At 51.5% G+C, this 19784-nt stretch overlaps 2 protein-coding genes across 2 annotated transcripts; both read right to left on the bottom strand.

Annotated features, from left to right (window-relative positions):
* Positions 1 to 7883: 7883 nt before the first annotated feature.
* Positions 7884 to 9657, bottom strand: Hoxd11 (homeobox D11). The gene is made up of 2 exons (XM_052182735.1): positions 8883 to 9657; positions 7884 to 8119 (listed from the first exon to the last, which is right to left on the bottom strand). Exons 1-2 carry the CDS (start codon positions 9655 to 9657, stop codon positions 7884 to 7886), a joined length of 1011 nt encoding a protein of 336 aa, XP_052038695.1.
* Positions 9658 to 15926: 6269 nt separating this feature from the next.
* Positions 15927 to 16892, bottom strand: Hoxd12 (homeobox D12). The gene is made up of 2 exons (XM_052182743.1): positions 16325 to 16892; positions 15927 to 16165 (listed from the first exon to the last, which is right to left on the bottom strand). Exons 1-2 carry the CDS (start codon positions 16890 to 16892, stop codon positions 15927 to 15929), a joined length of 807 nt encoding a protein of 268 aa, XP_052038703.1.
* Between the last annotated feature and the right edge of the window lie 2892 nt (positions 16893 to 19784).

Raw genomic sequence — 19784 nt, 5'->3', positions numbered from 1 at the left:
TCCTTTGTAGGCTGACATCGCTAGGAAAACATTCCCGGTGTAATTGTGGATGCCTCTGCCGACCACATGACAACCAAGCCAATGAGATTTGAAAATGGCCTTGAGCCGCAGCCTCCTTGCAGGTCACGTGTTCCACAGCCCGGCCAGCCGGCCGCGTAAGCACGGACAACAGCGACATCTACTAAGCGCCTGTGATAGTGCGCGCTGGAGACAACCAGCCCAGAGCTCTGCTGCCGGCCAGCCTGTCTCCCGGGGCTTGTTTGGCCGGCCGGCCTGCCCCACTCGAGTCCCCCACCCGGCCACCGGGCCCCGCCAGCGGAAGGAAAGGCTTGATTCCAGGGGCCTCCGGGAGGACACGCGCACTGAGGGAAGTCAGAGCGCTGTGTCGCCCGCTCACAGAAGCGCTTTCCCTGCACATACCCAGGCAGAACGCGCCCAAGAGGGCCCGTTCCAAGGAAGGGATAGGGGCGCGGGCTGGTTAATTTAGTACTGGGCAGCCAGGAAGGTGAGTCCGATTCGTTGAGTTCGGAAACATTCCTCCCTAAGGTTCCAAAGGGGGCTGGAAATCTCCAGTGCAAAAATTGGACCAAGGTGTCGGGGAAGCACTGGCGAATAGGGCCGCGAGGGTCGAGAGGCCACCCCGCAGCTGGGCAAACCAGAAGCTCGGATGAAGATTCCAGCCCGTAGTTATCCTCTCTTTAGATCTTTCTTCCAGAACTGGGGGTAGGGAGGTGGGGAGGGGGATCCGGCACCCACAGCTCCGGGAGCCTTGACTCTGAGAGTAACCACACCCTGACCTTTGAGGGCTGGCCGCTGGGAGCTTCCTAGCTTGGAGATAATCCTTCGCCAGCCATTCCCTATCCGCGAAAGCGTCTCCGGCTGCCAGAGACAGCTAAAGCCAGAGTTCCTTCCCCTGATAACGCAGGGCAGAGAGAAAAGAAGAAAAAAAGAAAAGATTTTTTCAAAAGAAAAGGGAAAACTCTGACCCCCGGACTCCACAAGTTTTAGAAAATCGGGGCCAGAAAAGAAAGAAAGGAAGGAAGGAAGGAAGGAAGGAAGGAAGGAAGGAAGGAAGGAAGGAAGGAAGAAAAAAGAGGAAAAAAAGGAGAGAGCAAAGAAAACGTGTCATTTAGATCTTCTGCAAAGAAAAATATGTTTTCCTTTTATGGATTTTGTAAAAGCATTGGTTTTTGACAAGTGCAAGGTACAAAGGGTTGTGGAATTTATTAATACATATTAAGAAGAATCAGGGCGATCAATAAAATTCTCATCTACATTCTTGGGCTACTTGGTAATTTTCTTGCTTCTGAAGGTTTTTAAAGAGTTATACCCGCTGTTGCCACAAACGGGAAGATATTTTATTAACAAATCAATCGAGACTTTGTAAAGGATAAGATTAATAGTTAAGATTTAGCATAATGGCGTTCGCTTTATGAATTATTGAAAATTATACTATTGATTTTTCCCCTTCGCCACTAACCAAGAAGGTCAATTTTTGTTTTAACACAATCGTCAAATATTAAAAGCTATACTTTTGTCAGAAGTTAAATTTTATAGTTTTGGACAATCCCTAAAATTCTTTGACAAGGTTTTGTTTGGACAAGAGGGGGAGTAAGACGGGAGAGTCTTAGTCTTCCGTTTCCTCTGGTGAGGGAAAGTTTTATAAAGAGGATATGGTCTGGGGTTGTGGTCCAGCTCATTAAAGAACAACCACCGCCACAACCACCGTGGAAACTCAGAGTTTTATGAGAAACTTGAACAACTTCCTCCCTTCTCCTCTGGTTGCAGCGGCGAGCCGCCTTGCGGAAGCCCGGGGCCTTAGGACAGCAGCAGGGAGCTTTAACCTTGATTTCCAAAGACTTGCCCTGGACTAGAGGCCCTGCCAGTGTGGGGGAACCGTCCTTCGGCCTTCCGGGTCCCTTTCCCGGCAGTCCAGAAAGAAAAACGGACCCGGAAACTGTGACCGTGAACCAGTTCCCAGTCGGAGAAGACATTTGTTTTCCCTTCTACCACATTCGCCCAGGAATGGGCTGGCCTTGGATTTCAGGCCCAGAGACTGAACTTGTGGATAAATCTGTTTTCCGCCTCAACAGAACACTTCTGTGGGGTTCGATGCTCTTTAAGGAGCCCCTCAGCATTCTTGGGGATCTAGTTGCTCCTTCACAAAAACATTTCACACACACCCCAGCAAGGTCCTTTGTCCCCCTCCCTCCCCTAAAGGAATTTCTCCGGGCCTGATGAAAACAGGCTTGGAGGTTATTTTCGGCCTTGGGACCGATTGGCTAGTCCCCTCTCAGTGCCCTCGCCCAAACAATAACCCCTTTTAAAAAACTCCACGGTGGCAATGAGACAGACCTTTTAAACCTTTCCGCAGCTGTTCAAATACAACATCATTGTCAGGTTAAAGCCTGGAGCCTCTCACTGCTCTGGGCTGTTGCACCCCGGTGGTGGAGCCCGAGATTTAAACATCACCTTTCTACAGGGGTGGCTATTTTTAAGCTGGGGAGGGGGGTGTGGGTGTGGGGTGTTAAGTAAGGTATGGGGGAAAATAACTTTTGTCCATAAGTTGCTAAGATCCTGAGCAAACCTAACAGCCACTGATTAGCACCTCAAAATTATCCTTTTGACGTTGTGGCGATCAAATTCTGAGCCACAGCTAAATATGTCCAGAGCTGGACAAAGTGCCCGCTGCGCTGCTCTCGGCAGCCGTCCTGACGCCAGCTTGGGGCTTTAGCGTTGTGTTGCCTTGCATCTCGGCCAGGAGAGCTGCCCAGGTTCCCACTGCCAAATTTTCCTAATCCTAAGCAATGCAGAGCTGTTCAATCTAATCAGGAATTTTATGCCCATCAAATACCCTTTCATAATCTTTATTTATACACGAAGAAAATACCCACACTCAAAACAAGCAATTCCTTACTGAGCTGGTAAGTCTTCATTCAGGGAAGGAGGAGAGGCAAGCGTTGCCTTCTCTGTGTGGGGGTCTGTTTCCGTGTCCTATGGCTTCAAGCTCAAAGTCACCTCCTATTAGATTGGGGTTTAAATAGACCTTCACTCAAAGGCAGGGGGAAAAATGTGTATGCCACTTTAAAAATGAAATCTATTCTCGCAAAATTCTATTTTTTTCTCTTTTGAATTTCTGCTTTCAGACTCATTCCTCGGGGCCAAAACTGTCAATATGTTAGATTTCTAGGATTTAAAACGTGAGCAAAATGAAAATACTGTAAGGGAGGACAGAAAATGTGCCTTAAGATCTTAGAGCTGACACAAAGCAAACGGAAGGGAAAGTCAGTAGCTTTAAAGGCCAACTTTTATTTTGTCTCGAGTGTTTAATGTAGTGGCTAGTGTTTTTTTAAAGTAATCTTTAGATCTTTTAGAGCAGTTATTAATATTAATAATAAGTCAATATTGCACCATAAAATAGATGGAAACCCATATTTGTACCAAGACGCTTGTCTCCCTGGCAGGTTTTTTTTTTTTTTTTTCCTGGAGGGGAAAAAAATTAAAAGGTCACCTTAGCAAGAAATTACCATTTGTAGTAGTAATAGTAATAGTAATAGTAATAATAATAATAATAATAATAATAATAATAATAATAAAGTGGCTTGCATCTTCACTCTCTTGTCTTCCTCGGAAGGGTCCGGTGGAGCCTCTGGGCCTAAGAGGACCTATGGGCTCCTAGAATCTCCCTGAATTAGATCTGTGAGCTGCCTCTGGATTCTGTCACTGTTTGGACATTGAGTGGTTAGGGACAAATTAAAAGCTGCCTCCCCAGGGCGCCCGTCTGGGTTGCACTGTGCCCTATGGCAGCATTTGGAAAAGAAAGGGCAAATGAGAGACTACTACGGACTCGGTAAGAGATCTACAGAGATAAGCAAAAGAGATGGAGAAGGGCCTAGCCTCTCTCTACACAGACACAAAAGACTCCTTCCTACTTGGCGCATTTTCTCTCTACTTCAGAATCTGAGAACTTAGCGCCTCAGAATCGGTGGCCGTCGTCAAGGAGCCCCATGCACTCTAGCCGGCCCCAAGAAGGGGAGATTTTCAGCCCCTGAAGTCCCTGATCGCACCCCCTGGCCTGTATCAGGGCCACATTGGGCGAGCGCGGCCGGGAGGAATGACATCGTGGACCGCGCAGCAGCGGTGGTCCGCCAGGCGGCTGCCAGCCAAGGCCAAGGGGTCCCGCACAGCCAGATGCGCGGTCGATGGAGGCGCCTACAAAGGAACACAACGACATTTGGGGAGGGGGGTTCTCACCCCTTTGGACTGAATCCGAGGTTAGGCCCTGAGAAAGGTCGCTTTACAGGAGCAAAGCCGACCGGCAGCAAGACAGGCAGAGCCGGGCATCCGCGCGGGGAACACCCACGCCTCTTTCTGGCGCCTAGCCGGGGAGTCATGGCGCCCCAGCCTTCCGCAAGCCAAAGCCAGCTCCGGGAAACCGGGAGAACTAGCGGACAAGAAAGCCCTAGAGCCTGAGGTCCAGCGAAAGCAGGGAGGGAGACAGAGGTCAGTGCAAATTTCAGGGGCTGCAGACTCTTAACAAGGAACTTAGGGGTGAAAGGGAGAGGGACCCGCCATCCTCCCTTTGAGCCGCCCACCTCCGGGAGCCCTTTCTTCACACTTGTGGACAGCGGGCAAGGATGCAAGCGAAGGGGACATAGACTCTCCCTGATATCCAGGAATTTGCAGGAGCAGTGAATCACAGGAGCAATTTTAACTGTTTGTAAGAGCCAAAGCAAACTGCGCACCTCAAGGTCAGCAGACAGCTAGGAAAGGTGGCCCGGACTCTGTCAAGTACAGTGGCCTGTTACTTCAAATGCATTTCCATTCACGACACTTTGAAATACAAACGTCCTCACAAAGAGTCTACTATCTCCAGTAGCCGCATCGGTCCAGTCTGGCACCCGCACCCCAATTTCTAGCCTTCTCTGCCCCTGGGGTAGCCAGGGGTAGCACCAAGCCATGCGTAGACTGAAATCCTCCGTCCCAAACGACGCCCATGGCCCTCATGGTGTTTCATTTTGTTCCAAGTACACGCTCAGCTAAGTCGCCAACGCCCTAATCTGTTTTAAACAAAAGCCGTTTAATCATCTCAGCCATCTGAAAGCTCACAAGACGCGTGCGGTTTGGGGAAAATGGGAAGGGGTCTTAACGTTTGTCGTCGCTCTCCACACTCAAACCAACATGAAAATAGATTTTCCTAATTTAATTAGCTCTCGGTGGCTATGACGTACTTCAAACCACAACGATTTGTCTTTTAAAAATATCTTCTTGACACCATCAGGTTATATACCAAGGTATTTTTCACAGCGACATTGTAAGGAGACAACGATTAGGGGGAATTTCCTGTTTCAGAAGACTGGTTGCCTCTTTTCCTCTGTCTCTCTACAACTTTTCAAACCCATGGCTGGTTGGAACAGCAAATAGCAAACACCTTAACTACTGCCTGTTTCTAACGGGCGGGCCAAGATTCCTTATTAGAATCTAGGATTGGGGAAGAAAAAAAAAAAAAAAAGGTACCACAGCCCTCTTGGCAAATAAGGTTTCTAGAACGTGAGCGCGCCCTCGTGTGGCTGTAGAAGTTCTTGCAAACAGAAACAGTATTTTTTTCTCGTTTGCCTGGAGTATGGTGGCTGGCACACAGCTTGTACATTTAGACGCAGTTAAAAGAAGAAGAAGAAGAAAGAACGATAAAGGAAAAGAAGCAAACCAGTTTTATGGTTTGTTGCAAACAAATAGTATGATCCCAGAAAGATCATATTATTAGGGCATTTACAGGTAAACCAGTGCCCAGAATTCTAAACAAAACAATCGCTTTCTGAAAGAAATAATTTGATTGTCTGCCTTGTTTCTATTTTATCCTTTACCAAAGATTTAAAAATGCGTTTATGAAACAATATAAATACATTTTATTTTGTTCTATATTTTATAAAGTGCCAGAGTTTATTTAGCAGGGTAGCAAATTGTTTTCAAATGCTAGGGATGATGTAAGCCTAACCAGAATTGACTCTCTCAAATGTCTTTTTAAAAACTGCAGTTATTCGTTACAGCAAAGAGAAACTCTTTCTAAGATCTTCCCAAATTCTCAGCACACCTTAGCTCTAGTAATAGTTAATAGGCATTTTGATCTAACAAGTGTTTTTATTTTTTTTCCCTAAGAAGTCAGTTGCTATTAAATTACTCAAATGTTTGGAAGGAAATTATGGTTATTGATCCTGAAATTAGGAAATTTCTTAGATTTATGGTAAACCCCCCAGTATGATCCTGTATGGTCATAAATATGTGTGGGGGTCTAGATGTATGAGCCTGTATTATGAGACTGGGTGGTGGTTGGAAATCACAGAAGAACTTTAAGGCGCCTAATTATTCAGAGAGGTTAAAGGTGATGACCTTGACATTTTGGAAGTTCAAAGGCATACACTTATGCACTTATGTTTTTCTTTACCCCTCAAAAGCTTTGGCAATTTAAAAAAAATAATATTTTTTAAAAAAGCATACTTCCTCAGAAGAGGCATGAGGTGCTGCGCATCTTATGGATTTATTTTTAGACTTTGGGCTTCTGAGAGGTTAAGAGTCATAAGATCCACTTCACTCTTGTCAGATCAAGAGGAGGTTTTCTCACGTCTCCAGTTTATTGCACATTGCGGAAATCTCTTTTGGGCCCACCAGAAGGTGTATAATATAACCCAATTAAGCTGTTTAGAACTTTGGGTTTTATGGTGTTGTCTAGACAGTTCAAGGTTTTGTAAACAGCCTGGCTTGGTCCTGTGACTAAAGGGCACTGCAGCCCTTACCACATTCTTTAACTTAAAGCGATAAATGTGGTGAGAAGCGAGCAGTTTTGCAGTCCCTGGCCTCAGTCCAGTGAGGGGGGCTCGCAGTCCCTGCTCCATGCTCACTACGACACCAGAAAGACCCCAGGTCCCCTGTACCTATCAACTTCCTCTTAACAAACTCCCCCTGCCTTGCCTGGAGGATTATTTGCCCCTCTTCTTAAGGAACTCCGGCTCCTTGTCACCATGTTAAGAGATCATTTGGATCTTCTAATTAATTTTAAAATTTGTTTTGTCTTTCCAAAAATTCCAAGTTCATTAGACTAGGGGTGGGGGTGGAATTTGCTCTTTGCGTTTAGACTTCCACTGCTTCAATCTCATTGCTTGGGGGAGGGGAGGAAGACAACCAGCATGGCTGGATCCCATCATCAATTCCGAAATGCAACACTAATGTGATGTTTTAGAGCCAGTGTAGCCTACAGGGGGTGCGAAGGACTAACTCCTATTATGGTGAGATTAAAAGGTGTCCCAGCGGGCTTGCAGTTGCACGGGGAATGGGATTCTGGTCACTAAGACAGCCTGATTAGCCACTAAACTTCTTCAAACAGTCAAATCCATGCAGTGTATTGAAGCTGTAACCTCCATTTTGCTAGAAACCATTTATTCACACACAAAAAGACAGTGACTCATGCCCAAAGGTACATTTCCCAGAGTTTAAATAATCTTTGTTCACTGAAGGAGAAGAAAGGGATTTTTTTAAACTCAAAACAAAACACCGGCTCCTTCTAGCCCCATGGCCTAACTCCCTACAGATCTCGCCGCGTCCGCGAGGACTCGGAGAGGAGGAACAACAGCACATTGGCGGTAAAATTGTAAAGGGATGTTTGCATTTACCATGTTCCCCTCATTAGGATCCGCTCAGCCAAGTTCCGGGCCTCTTCCTCAGGCTGTAGTGGTCGCTGGGAGGTCCCGAGTTGAACGCGAGAAGCAATCGTGAAGTTCCACAGAGAAGAGGCGTCATTGAACCCAAGGACATTGGGCCTGCGGAGGGCAGGCTGGTGGGGAGGAGGGTGGGTGAGTGGGGCTCTGGGGAGGGGGTACATCCTGGAGCTCTCAAAATAAGGGGTTTCCAGTGAAATACTGCAGACGGTCCCTGTTCAGTTTCTTTTCTTTCATCCTGCGATTCTGGAACCAGATTTTGACTTGCCGGTCAGTGAGGTTGAGCATCCGAGACAGTTGGAGTCTTTTCTCTTTGTTTATGTATACATTAAAGAAAAACTCGCGTTCCAGTTCGCGGATCTGGTACTTGGTGTAGGGACAGCGCTTTTTCCGAGACCTCTGGGGGGCCACTGCAAGAAAAAAAAAAACCAACAACCAAGGATGAGAGAGGCTACTGCTTGTCCCCACTCGCTCTGGCCACTGAGCTAGGGCCAGGCCTTGGCCCAGTTAGGGACGTCCCTTGCCGCCGTTGAAAGGCTCTGCCTGCGTCGTGGGGGATGATATATGGGCGGGCACAGGAGAGTGCGGGCGTGGACATGTGTTCACGCCCGGACACACCACACCACACTACACCACACACACACACACACACACACACACACACACACACACGCATGCACACCAGGCTGGCACAAAGATAGGGAAAAGGATGGCAAGGCAGGCTCTGAGCTGGAACGTGAGGGGAGAGAGACAGGAGCGCGCCCACAGGGGTATCTGCTCACCTCCGAGCGCCAGCCAGAGGTTTGGGTTAAGTCCAGTGCGGAAGATCACCTACCCCATCCCTGAAAGGCAGGAGGCTCTCCTGTTCCCACTCACCAACTGGCTCCAAATGTCCTGCCCTCCTCTAAGGTCCTTAACTCACCCACCCCCCACCCAAATAGAGAGAAAGCTCACTACAGCGATTAATGTCCTCTTCGAAGTCTACCTTAAGCCCACCTAAATTGGTTTCCTATCATAAACACGCTTTACAACGACCCGGGAAATCTTATAGGATGTATAAACCCCCTCGAATGCTTATAAAGTAGCACATAAAACGGCGCAAGCAGAGGGAGGTCCCCGCCGCCCCCCCTCCACCGCCCCGGGCCAGCCCCTCGGCCCGCGCCCTGCGCCTACCTGTGCCTCCGCTCTTTTCGGCCCCCGCCTCCCCCGGGGGGCCCTCGCCTTCACCGCCGCCGCCTTCCGCCGCCCCCTTGGGCTCCGGGCCCGGAGTCGCCTTGGCGCAGGGACTGCCCCCGCCGCCACCAGCCCCAGACTTGGGGTCGCCCTTATCAGCGGCTCCCTCTGGCTGCGGCGGCGCGGGAGCGGGCTGGGGCTGCGGGCCGGCGAAGGGGGGTCCCGGTGCCGCCTCGTAGAACTGATCAAAGCCCTGGGGCAGGATGCCGTTGCGACCCACGGTGCTGTAGAAGTTAGAGGCGGCGGCCGCGGGACCGTGCGGCGGCCCCGGAGCGCCGCACACCGGCTCAGGAGCCTTGAAGAGCACGTCTGGCCGGCGGCCGGCGGGCGGGAGCAGATCTCGCTGCATGGCCGCCTCCTCGGCCGCCGCCGCCGCCGCCGCTGCCGCCGCCGCCGCGGCGTAGTAGGGAGCATAGCCCCCGGAGCCGCCGCCACCCCCGCCGGGGCCGCCACCGCCGCCGCCCCCCGCGCCACCGCCGCCGCCGCCGCGGTACGGCCACTTGGCGCGCTCCAGGCCGTAGTCGCGAAAGGCCACCTCCCGCACGGGCTGGACGTGCGGAGCCAGGTTGGACGAGTAGGGGAAAGTCATCTGGCACGAGGACGGCTGCGAGAGGAACGACGGCTTGCTGGCGAAGTCCGACGGGGCCACGTAGTAAGCGCAGCCCGGCAGGTACATGCTGGCTGCGCTGGGGCCGCACTCGTCAAAGTCGTTCATGGCTGCGCGGCGTGCACGCCGGCAAGCCTCGGGCCGCTCCCCGCGCCTCCAACCTGAGCCATCGATTGCACAAGAGGCTTGGGCCAGGATCAACTAAGCAAAAATCCCCACCGGGCGCTGACGTGCAATTCATCTTGATTGATTCTGGTGGTAATTATGTCACGTGACGCCATGGAGAGAAATGTCCTTATATCTATATCAGCGCTCGCCAACACGCCCCGGGACGGCTCCTGGCGCCGAGACGCGCGCACGCTGGGGGCGGATCGGCCTCCAGCTCCCGCCAGCTCTCCCAGGGCACTCCCTGACCAGGCTGCGCTGCAGGCCGGTCACCTGCGCGCCGCCGGCGGCTGCCACCGCTGGGCGCATCTGCCGCCACCGGACTGGGCCGCCCGCCCGCCTTAGCCCGCCCGCGCTGCTTTAAGTACCCGGACCTAGGCCGGAGGGGAGGAGGAGGGAGGGAGAAGGAGGGGGAGGAAGGGGGAAGGGAGAGCAGCCGAGAGCGGTGGGGGGAGCCCCGGCCCTGGCACAGAGGACTAGGTGTGAGAGCGTAAGGTTCCCACCCCCACCTTTCCTGCAGCCGCTCCCTCCCCCGCGACACAGCCACCCTCTGTAGCTCACCGGCTGGGAGCTTGTTGCTTCTTGTTCAAGGGGCGTAATTGCGACACTCTCTAGGGCGCAGGGAGCCCTGATTTACATATTTCTCTGCGGAGTGCGTTCCGGCTGGTAGGGATTTGGCTCTCTTGGGTTCTGACACCAGGGATAAGAGTGCAGACCCTGGAAAAAACGACTCCCAAGAGCTAGGCTTGGCGTGGGCCTCGGTGCCCATTCGGCATTTTCTCTTCCAGCCTTTTCGGCTGTTCCTGTCCCTCCTTTCTTTGCTTACGCCTCACTCCTCTCCTTTCTCTCTCCTGTCTCCCTCTCTTCTTTTCCTTGCCTCCGTCCCGTTTTCTCTCCTTTCTCCATTCTTTCTCAGGACCTCCATCATCCTTTCCCTTTATTCTCTCTCTCTCTCTCTCTCTCTCTCTCTCTCTCCTCTCTCAATACACAGCCACCGAGGAAATCCGAAGGTCCCGGTCCTCGGCTTTTCTCAAAGCTCGAGGGTCTGAAGTACAAAAGGAAGATAAAGTCCCACTCTCACAGAATAAGGGCCCTATTTACCGCCCACAGACAAACCCCTCGTGCTCTGGCCTTCCTCACCGGCTTCTGCGCTCAAGTTCCTTAGAGCTTTTCCTATGTTGGGAGCCCCACTAAGGCCTGAGCGATATCCCCAAGACTCCTCTGGAGCCCTTGAATTTGATGACCATAGAATCTCCCAGGGAGATCGGTTGGTTCTCCAGGGGCCCTCAATGGCGTCTGCCTGCCCGCTGGAGTCTATCTGCACCACCTGACTCTGAGGTAGACTTTCCAGGCCCCCAGCCACTTGCTCCAAAACCTCACTCTCTTCTGGCTGCGCCAATCCTCTTAGGACTGGAATCCAAAAGAGGCCTGGGCTCCCACCTCCAGCTTGCCAGGCCTCAGTCTCTCCCCAAATCCAAATCCCAGAACCAAGGGCTCTGCCTCCTTCCTCAGTATTCCTCTGCCCAGGAAAATCAGCCCAGAGGCCCCGGGTTCAGCGCTATGGCCGGTTAGGTGGCTCTGTTTATGCGCTGGTTTCCTCCCTCTCCTCAGGCCGCAGCACTTCGGGTGCTCTCTGCGCACACAGTCGACTTAAGAGAAAAGGCGGGTGGTCTGAATTAATATCTATTTTCTAGCCGTCGCCCCTTCCTCTTCTCCTCCCTCCTTTCTCCATTCCTGTCTTTCCTCCGCCCTCACCCGTGTCTGCTTCCCTCCCCCCCCCAAAAAAACCCTGCGCAAACAGATCTGTGGCAGTCCCGACTAGAGCTCCCCAACCTCTCTACCACCTTGCTGTCCATCCTCTGTGACCCCTCCCTGCAACTTCCACCCCCACCCAGATTCCTGTTGGCCCCATCCTTCTAGCCCACTCTCCGACACACACTGTATTTTTATCTGCCTCCCTATCTCCATCCCAGTCCCAAGCCTCTCCCTTTCTGAACCCTGGTCGACGCCCCTGGATCTGTCTCCTAAAATGGCTCCCCAGACACAGCACAGTGTTTCTGGGGTCGTTCAGGACGGAAGGTAGCGGCACCACCCCCAATCTTTGTATGTCTTGGGATGCAAAACAATTTCCCCACCTTCTCTCTGCTCACCCCATAGACCATCGTCCCTAAAGTGAAGTCTGCTCGCTGCTGAAAAGGGAAATGGAAAGGAGGAACCATTCAAGTTCAACGACATGGCGACCGCAGCTCCGGCGGGAGCCGCGCTTTGGCAGGGGAGGGTGCGCCATCTGCAGAGGCGCGCTAGCATATAGGGGAAGGGGCGATGCCCCCCCTCCACGCCTTAGCGAGCAAGTCGCCCCCACATTCCACCCACAGCAGTCATCCTTGGCCCAACCCGCTTTGCTCTTTAGCCCCAGCTCTCTGCTTTGGTCATCACCCCGAAAAACCACGAAAATCCACAGCCCCTGCACCCGCGCGTTCCGCTAGAGAACCTACCGTGAAGACCCGGGCGTTGTGTCCTCGTCCTTGCTTTATGTCGTCCTACTTGATACACAGGGAGCACTCACGGCCTTCGGGGCTCGGCCAGCAGCTCCGAGAACGATAGCTTTCTGCGCAGCGCGTAGAGGCGATGCGGTAATTTTGAGCCACCCAAGATAAGACACTAACTTGACCTTAACTTTGTCAGGGCGCCCCTGGTATCTGGAGAACGTGAACAGACACTGTCTGGCAGCTCTCGTAAAAGCTGACTGGGGAAGGGATTCTGAGTCATTTCATTTATTACCACTACAGTTCTGCAAGAAAGCTTTTCCTCCCTGCCAAACTTTAATTATTTATGCTCTTTTAGGAAACGAAAGAAGAGAAAAGCAGAGGAGGTGGGGGAAACACCCAGAGGCAGTCTATTCCCTGCAGAGCCTACCGAAAAGACTTAAGTGGAGACTGAACAACAGCAACAACAACAACAACAACAACAACAACAAATGTGGGAAGATCACCTTTGTCCAAGGACTGTTGGTCAGGCGGCTGTGCCCCCCACTACCACTGAGGGGAGTGGATGCAGCTGGGAGAGGCCAGCGATGGGGCACACCTCCCTCCCCCACCACCAGACATGAATATTTACAACAATTCTGGATTTCTCCTCCACTAGCTCGCATCCAGGAAGCCTCCCTAGCCTGCCTCCCAAGGGGAGAACCCTCGGCCCTTAAAAGCTTCCCCCTTTCGGCCTCCAGAGCTACCAACGGAGGGAACAGCAGGGTAAACCATTCTTTTTTCATTTTAAAACCTCTTTCTTAGCCAAGAGGCCTCGTGGACTGCAGCGTTTCAGAAGCATTTCTCTTTCTATGAGGGAATGTGGAGCAATCAGATTTTAATATCGTTTCTCTTTGGCATTTGTTTCATACCCTGGTTCCAAATTTCTGCCAGAACTTCGGTTAGGGAAGGAGACATCGTGGTCTTTGATTTTCTGTGGATCAGTAAAGGGGGTGCATTTGGAAAACACCACTGGATCCACAGATAAGATTTTATACTTAGGCTAATTTTCTTCTGGGACTGGCCTCTAGGAATATCTCCCCACAACTCATCCCAGAAACATAATGGCTTAGTATCCTATCTATCTAGGAAACTGACTTGCATGTTTTGTTTTAGGGTCTGGGTCTGAGGAAGTCTGGTTTCTGCTTCCTTTCTCGGTTCTCTGGACCCAAGGTCTCTCACTATGGCTCCTGCCTTTGTTCAGTTGTTTTCGAGGAGAAAACCTCTCAATACAGACTCAGACTCCAGAAACCTGGCTCAGTACAACTCCCTTCCTGAAGAGTCAGATGGGGAAGCAATCCAACCATAGGGCCTTCACAATCCCTTCTTTCTTACCTTCCAGTTGTTGTGGGCAAATTTTTAATTGTAAAAAGCAAAAAGCAAAACAAAACAAAAACAAAAAACAAAAAAACGCTGTATGTATAAATCGAATTTGTTGCCCAGGAAGGGAATTGGAACTTGAATATTCAGCATTAGAGATGCAGTGGCCTTGCTTATTCTTTCTCTAGTGAGAAGCTACTTTCTATCTTTATGAGTTAAGAGTCAGGATTTTCAAAGGGGTTAATTTTAAGCAGGCCCTGGCTTTATTTGACTGAACTCTGGGCTCCAAAGGCATAAGACAGGATTCCCAAGGGAGTCTGCTGAGGTCCTGAAGCAGTTGCCTAAGGAGACATAGGTTGGTCCTTAGTACTCTGACCAAAACTTGGCAGAGAGATGTTTTGTTTTGAAATCTGAGGAGTCTCAAATCTTGACTCTCCCCTTCCCCACCAATAATACCAAATACTTTAAAGTTTGAGAATTTAGGCAAAGTTGAAAATCCTTAGTCTACACCCCCCCCCCGTTTGCTTTGTGTTTGAGATACAACCACATCTACCCAAGGACCTCCCCCTTTGAATATTTCACACATATTATTTCTATAGTTCTTTTTAAAACTATATAACTGTTTTCTGACTGTCTGGGAAGCCATTTTCTCATTTAATGAACAGCAAAGGCTAGAGTTGAAACCCCAAGTGGAGAAAAACAAAAACGAATTTGAGAGCCTGAAAAAGATTACAAAAGAATTTAAAGCATATTTTTAAAATGAATATCAGCCCCCTAACAACTTGGCTGGGACCCAATATTTATTTTCACTATGCGGCTAATATATACAGGGAAATGTTATCTTACAAAATCAAAACAAAACATGAATAGCAACTGTTAGGACAGAAAATCATATTTAAAACACCAACCGAGGTCAGTTGGAGCGAGGCTCAAAGGTCCTTGTGAGATAGCCTTCGAGGTCCAGTTCCTGGAGACCTTCGCTAAAGGAAAGCCATTGGATTTGAGGAGGAATCCTGAGCCTTTGGGATGTTGCACCTCTTGCTAAAGGTTGGGGGTGGGGCTTAAAGCTCAAAAGAAGAGGCAAAGATTGTAGGGGAAGGCGGGGTTGAATTCACTGAGAATAAGGCTGGACAGATTCTGTTCCAGGCATAGAACAACTTCATTCACAATTCAGAAAGCCTAGGCTTCTCAAGGTAAACCTGGCAGGGCTCGGGGGCCTTAAAAGCTTTACAAGAGCTGGCCACAAGTCTCTGAGAAAAGGCACCCTGGCTACGTTTCGATGGAATTGGTGGGTGGTGGGGAGGGTGGGGGGGAGCTCTGGTTCTTTCTGTCCCTCAAGAGCAGCAACCACAGGGTGAGAATCTGAGAGGTCTCTTCTCCCACCCTTCAGACTCCTCAAGGAGGGATTGTTTTGTCTCTTCTTGTGGTGATCTATTAAGGAAATTCAAGAAAGACAGACATATGGACACCTTCATCCATTCAAGAGGAGAGTCGTGGTGGCAGATCCTCCCTCACTCTTCTTTTTTCCATGTGCAGCCAAGCCTCCAAACAGGCCAGCAGCTCCCCTCACCGGAGCTCAGTTCTAGGGATCTAGTTACAGAGTGCACAGCCTTGGCTCGGGATAGGTGTGGCTGGAGCAGGGGAATTCTGCTAGTCTAGGGACCGTACTCTGTTTTGGAGTCCCAGTTTCTCTATCTCCGAGGAGATCTTCCAGCATATTTTACCCAGCAGGAGAGCTTTTGTAAAGATTCCAAGGTGTCCCTTCCTTTCCCCCCACAAGTCTGAAGGTCTAGGGTAGCTTTTGTCCTCCCCAATCATTCAGGGCAGATGAGGGTTGTGGTGGAAATCGGGCCCTTTCCTTCCTGCAGAGCAGACAGCCTAGCTTTGTCACAAAAGGCTTGTGCTGCGAAGGAGCTGGGGTTATCCTCAGCGCCTTTCTCACACACTTCTACTTGGAACTCTAGCTAGGCTCCTGTTTAATGAAGAAAGAGCTGGATAGAGAAAGAAAAAAAAAAGCAAGTTGAAAACGGGAAAAAAACACACACATAGAGTCTTTCAATAGTGAGCCCGGGATGTAAACTTCACAGACAAGGACAGGTGACCCCAGACACCATGCTGAATGCTTAAAGCCAGTGTTAGATTGCAATTCCCAAACACCTCTCAGGAGGGTCTCAAAAAGAGCTGAAAGCGAAGGGGGCTCCACTGGCCTCGTCTCCAAATCTCCCCCTGGTTCCTGGGCTGCAGCCTGAGCCAGGAGGGCTCCCAGGACCAGAGGAGTGGGAGGGAAATCTCCAGCCCCAACACCTCCTCCACAGCCAGGCCTCGGTCCAAAAGGGCAGGCTCGGCAAGGCCTCGGCCCCTGGGCAGCTAGTAGAGCGCCAGTGCTTGCTCGCGCTGCACTACACGTTTCTTCTTCATACGCCGGTTCTGGAACCAGATTTTGACCTGCTGGTCGCTGAGGTTCAGCCTGTTGGACAATTCCTTACGCTTCTGCCGGTTGATGAATTCATTGACCAGGAATTCATTTTCCAGCTCTGCGATCTGCTGCTTTGTGTACGGTTTCCTCTTCTTGCGGGCCCTCCCCGGGGCCGCCCCCCACGGCAGGCCTGAAACAGAGCCCCGACCCATGTCAGCTAGCTCAGATCAACTGCCCGCCCCACAGAGGTTCACCACTGCTGCCGGGGTCTCCTCCCTGTACAACTGTCCCTGACACCCCACCTCCCGTCCCTGCCTAAACTGGCCTGGGGAGCATGGGCACCGTTTACCGTCGGGCAGCGAAGATCGCAGGCAAGAGGCCACCCCAGCTACTTGCACTGCCATGTTCAAGTTGAGCGGGCCTTTGGTGTCTTCCTTGAAGCTGGAGGCGCAGGGGGACCCCTGGAGCAGGGTCGCAGAGCCTGGAGCGGCCCGGCCCACACCCGCGTAGTCGTACTTGGTGCCTTTGAGAGCCGAGTGAACCAGACTAGACTCGGGGGCGAAGGGCGGCCTAGTCCGGCTGCGTTCTTCAGACGCGGTGGCCGCATCAGGCGTATAGAACTTGACCTGATCTTCCGGTCCGTCCTTGGCGCCCGGAGACTGCAGGCCAATAGGCCCAGAGCCGGTCAAGTAAGGCTGAGGAAAGCCTCCAAAGGCAGAGGCGGTGGCAGGCTGCGCAGGGGTGCATGAGGTCGGCGTAGCGGCCCAGGGCAGAGCGCTGCGAGGGTATGAGATAGGGGGTAGCGCGGCCAACTGGCTGCCATTGGGTCGCAGGTTGGAAAAGTAGAAAGAGTCCGGTGACTGTAAATTCAGAAGCGAGCCCACATAGCCAGCTCTGTAGAGACTGCGCTCACACATCTCCAACAAAGGGCCTCGACTGTGCTCGCAACAGTATTTAGTTACAACCCGGAATAAGGGGACCGGCTCAGAGGATTGGATGAAACTTTGCCTGCAGGTTCTTCAAAGCCGGTCATTTCAGCACCGCCTACATCCCCCGACCCGTCCCCACCCCCACCTCCTTTCAGGGTATTATGATAACACCCGCAATGTTCGACGGGCGCAGGACGAAGCTGCTAGCAGAGCCAAAGCCTGTGGAGGGAAGGCGAAGCCCTTGAAAGTTTCCAGACCTGTTTCAGGAGCTGGTGACACTGGGATGAGGGTGCCTTTGCCCAAGTGTCTCTTGGGAGTTTTCCTGGTCTGGATTGGTCTTCCCAGCCCTTATTTCGCTGGCTACCTAGGGGCAGGCTTGCTTCTGTCAGACATTTTCCAATAAAGGCATCTCTGGGCTTGACTGGAGAAGGCCTGGCAGTGCCACAGACTGCTCCCGGATCTGAGCAATGCTGCTCCGAGACCTTTTTTTTTTTTTCCAAATTATAGAAAGGGCCTCCAAAATGGCCTCTGCCAAAGGCATTTGGCAGCAAGAACTCATTCATTCACTTGATCCTGTAGTCCCAGGTCACAGACAATACAAGAGCTTGATCAAGCAATGGTGAAAGGCGTTCCAAACTGTTCAAGTCTGGCACCTAAGGAATCTTCACACTCTTCCCGACGTCTGTCCCCAGGTACTAGGCTCATACCGGGCCCCTCAGGTAATTCCGCAGTCTGAGGAGTCAATCTTGTGAAAAACTACATTTCTTTTCTCTCCTGGAGTCATCTTGGTGACTATTCCCTATTCAGTTGCTGTCCAACTGAGCTTGAGAGGCAGGAAAGTCCGAGCCACCTGGCTGAGGAGGAGCAGTCGCACAGGAACAATCAGCTAGCTGCGTTCCTTGTGTCGGGGCCTCCAGGCATGCGGGTGGCTGCGGGTTCACTGTCTGGGCAAACAGGGAAGCAGAAAAAGTAGCTTCTCCTTGTGCGCAGTAGTATGCTTAGCTCCTGCGGCAGGGCCTTCTGGATAGTCCAGAGGGAATAGGGCTTTTCTCCTCCAGAGACTGTGTTATGGGAGCCCGCGCTAGCCTATAGCAGGATCCAGGGTCCCTGAGCCAAGCTGGAACTGGTTAGGCCCCCAGCTCTGGCAAGGAGACCACACAGGCGCCGCCGGAGGGCAAGGCTGACCACCTCGCTGGGACTTTATTGTGTGAGTTATGGCGACCAATTGGGCGGCTCTCAGGACGCAATCGGCCTCTTCCTCCAGTTCTGGGGCGGGAGGCGAGTGGGGGTGGGGGAAGTCTGGGGCTCCTGGGGCATTACAAGAGTTTCCTCCTTCTCAGGCATTGGGACAAGACTCCATACTCCATCCTTTTCTGGTAGGTGGGATGGAGGTGGAAGTTTGAAGTCTGTTTTTAGAAGCCCAAGGGAACCCAAGCCTTAGGTGTTCGATAGCTTTCATTTTGAAGAATTCTCTCATTTCTACTGGAGCATCCTTTAACCTGAATTTTTCAGTTCTAATAGCCCCAGCACTCTCAGAGGCCCTACGTCCTCCTGCACAGCGATTCCTAGGTAGTTATGGGCCTAAAGGTGCATCCTTAGACTGTGGCTGCCTTACAATTATGTTTGCCCGTCAGGACTAAATTCATAACTGTGAATCAGGAAAGAAAGGAACAGCTAGATTTTTTTTTCAGTTTTTTCCCCCCTTAATTGGCCCGCTTCATTCCCCCAAGTCTAGAACTTTCAAGGTCTGGAAGGCAAAGTTCTTTTCGAGGAAGCTGGTGGCTGAAGTTGAAGGCTGGAGACCGTGAGGGACGGTGGGAGGAGGAAAGGAGCCTTGTGTGGGATGGGGGGTTGATGGGGGTGGGGGCTGAGGAGCCGAACGGAATGCTCTGCCAATGTCGCTAAACGCCCAGGAGATGGCGAGCGTGCTCCACGCCTGGCGAGGCGCCGCCGCACGGTCAAGATCAACAGTGAAGGGCGGTGGGGCGGGCTTGGGGTCGCCAGTGCTCGCGGTCGGTCATGGCCCGCTGCCAAGGCGCTACGGACAGTCTCGGAAAGCCGGAGACTGTAGCAACTGACCCAGACAGCGGAGCCGAGGGACCTGATGCAAGGAAGCCTGTGGCCGCGGTTTTTGTTTGACCTTTCACCTCTCTCCTAACGCCCCTTTCACCTCTTGACTCACCAGTCGATCTGCAGATCTTGGTCCTTAACCCAATCGCTAATAACGTGCTAAATTTCTGAGCGGCTCTCAGCCTCTAACTGAAGGCAAAGCCTTTCTCCAAACTCCCTCGGCCTTCCGGGCTCCCCGCGGGCCTCACTTCCAGGGCCTCAGCCACTTACCCCTGGCCCTCCTCCTCCTCCCGCAATCCTGAATATAAAAGGCACACATATAAATAACAAAGCCTTCATCTGTTCCTCATTTAGCCATCAATCCAAATACCACCAGAGAGCATTTGAGCGCAGTTTTAATCTTCAGCAAACCCCATTTCTCTTAGGCGCAGCGAAACTGACGTGCGACCTGCAGATGAAAGGAAAACCTCGAGGCAATTCCCTCTATTCGATATAGGAAACCTGAGAAACGGACCTGTGAGGCGAAGCCTTGGAGACTAGAACAGAGAGAGAGAGAGAGAGAGAGAGAGAGAGAGAGAGAGAGAGAGAGAGACAGAGAGACAGAGAGACAGAGACAGAAACAGATACAAGGAGAGAGACAGAGAGAGACAGAGAGGCAGAGACAGACAGAGACAGACGGACAGAGAAAGAGAGACAGAGACTGAGAAGAAGGAGGAGGAGGAAGAGGAAGAAAAGGAAGAGAAGAGAGGAGAGGGGAGGAGAGGAGAAGAGAAGAGAGAAAAAGAAAAGAGGGGACCAGGAGAATGGTGG

This window comes from Apodemus sylvaticus, chromosome 5, assembly GCF_947179515.1.
Source record: "Apodemus sylvaticus chromosome 5, mApoSyl1.1, whole genome shotgun sequence".
Lineage (NCBI taxonomy): Eukaryota > Metazoa > Chordata > Mammalia > Rodentia > Muridae > Apodemus > Apodemus sylvaticus.
Note: the sequence above shows the minus strand (reverse complement) of the source record. Positions and strands in the feature narration are given on the sequence as shown.

Coding starts and splice junctions, on each gene's coding strand:
- Hoxd11 (XM_052182735.1), bottom strand. CDS start 9,657: ATGAACGACTTTGACGAGTGCGGCCCCAGCGCAGCCAGCATGTACCTG. Junction 8,120..8,882: donor CGAAAAGAGCGGAGGCACAG/GTAGGCGCAGGG, acceptor TTTTTCTTGCAG/TGGCCCCCCAGAGGTCTCGG.
- Hoxd12 (XM_052182743.1), bottom strand. CDS start 16,892: ATGTGTGAGCGCAGTCTCTACAGAGCTGGCTATGTGGGCTCGCTTCTG. Junction 16,166..16,324: donor GCGATCTTCGCTGCCCGACG/GTAAACGGTGCC, acceptor GCTCTGTTTCAG/GCCTGCCGTGGGGGGCGGCC.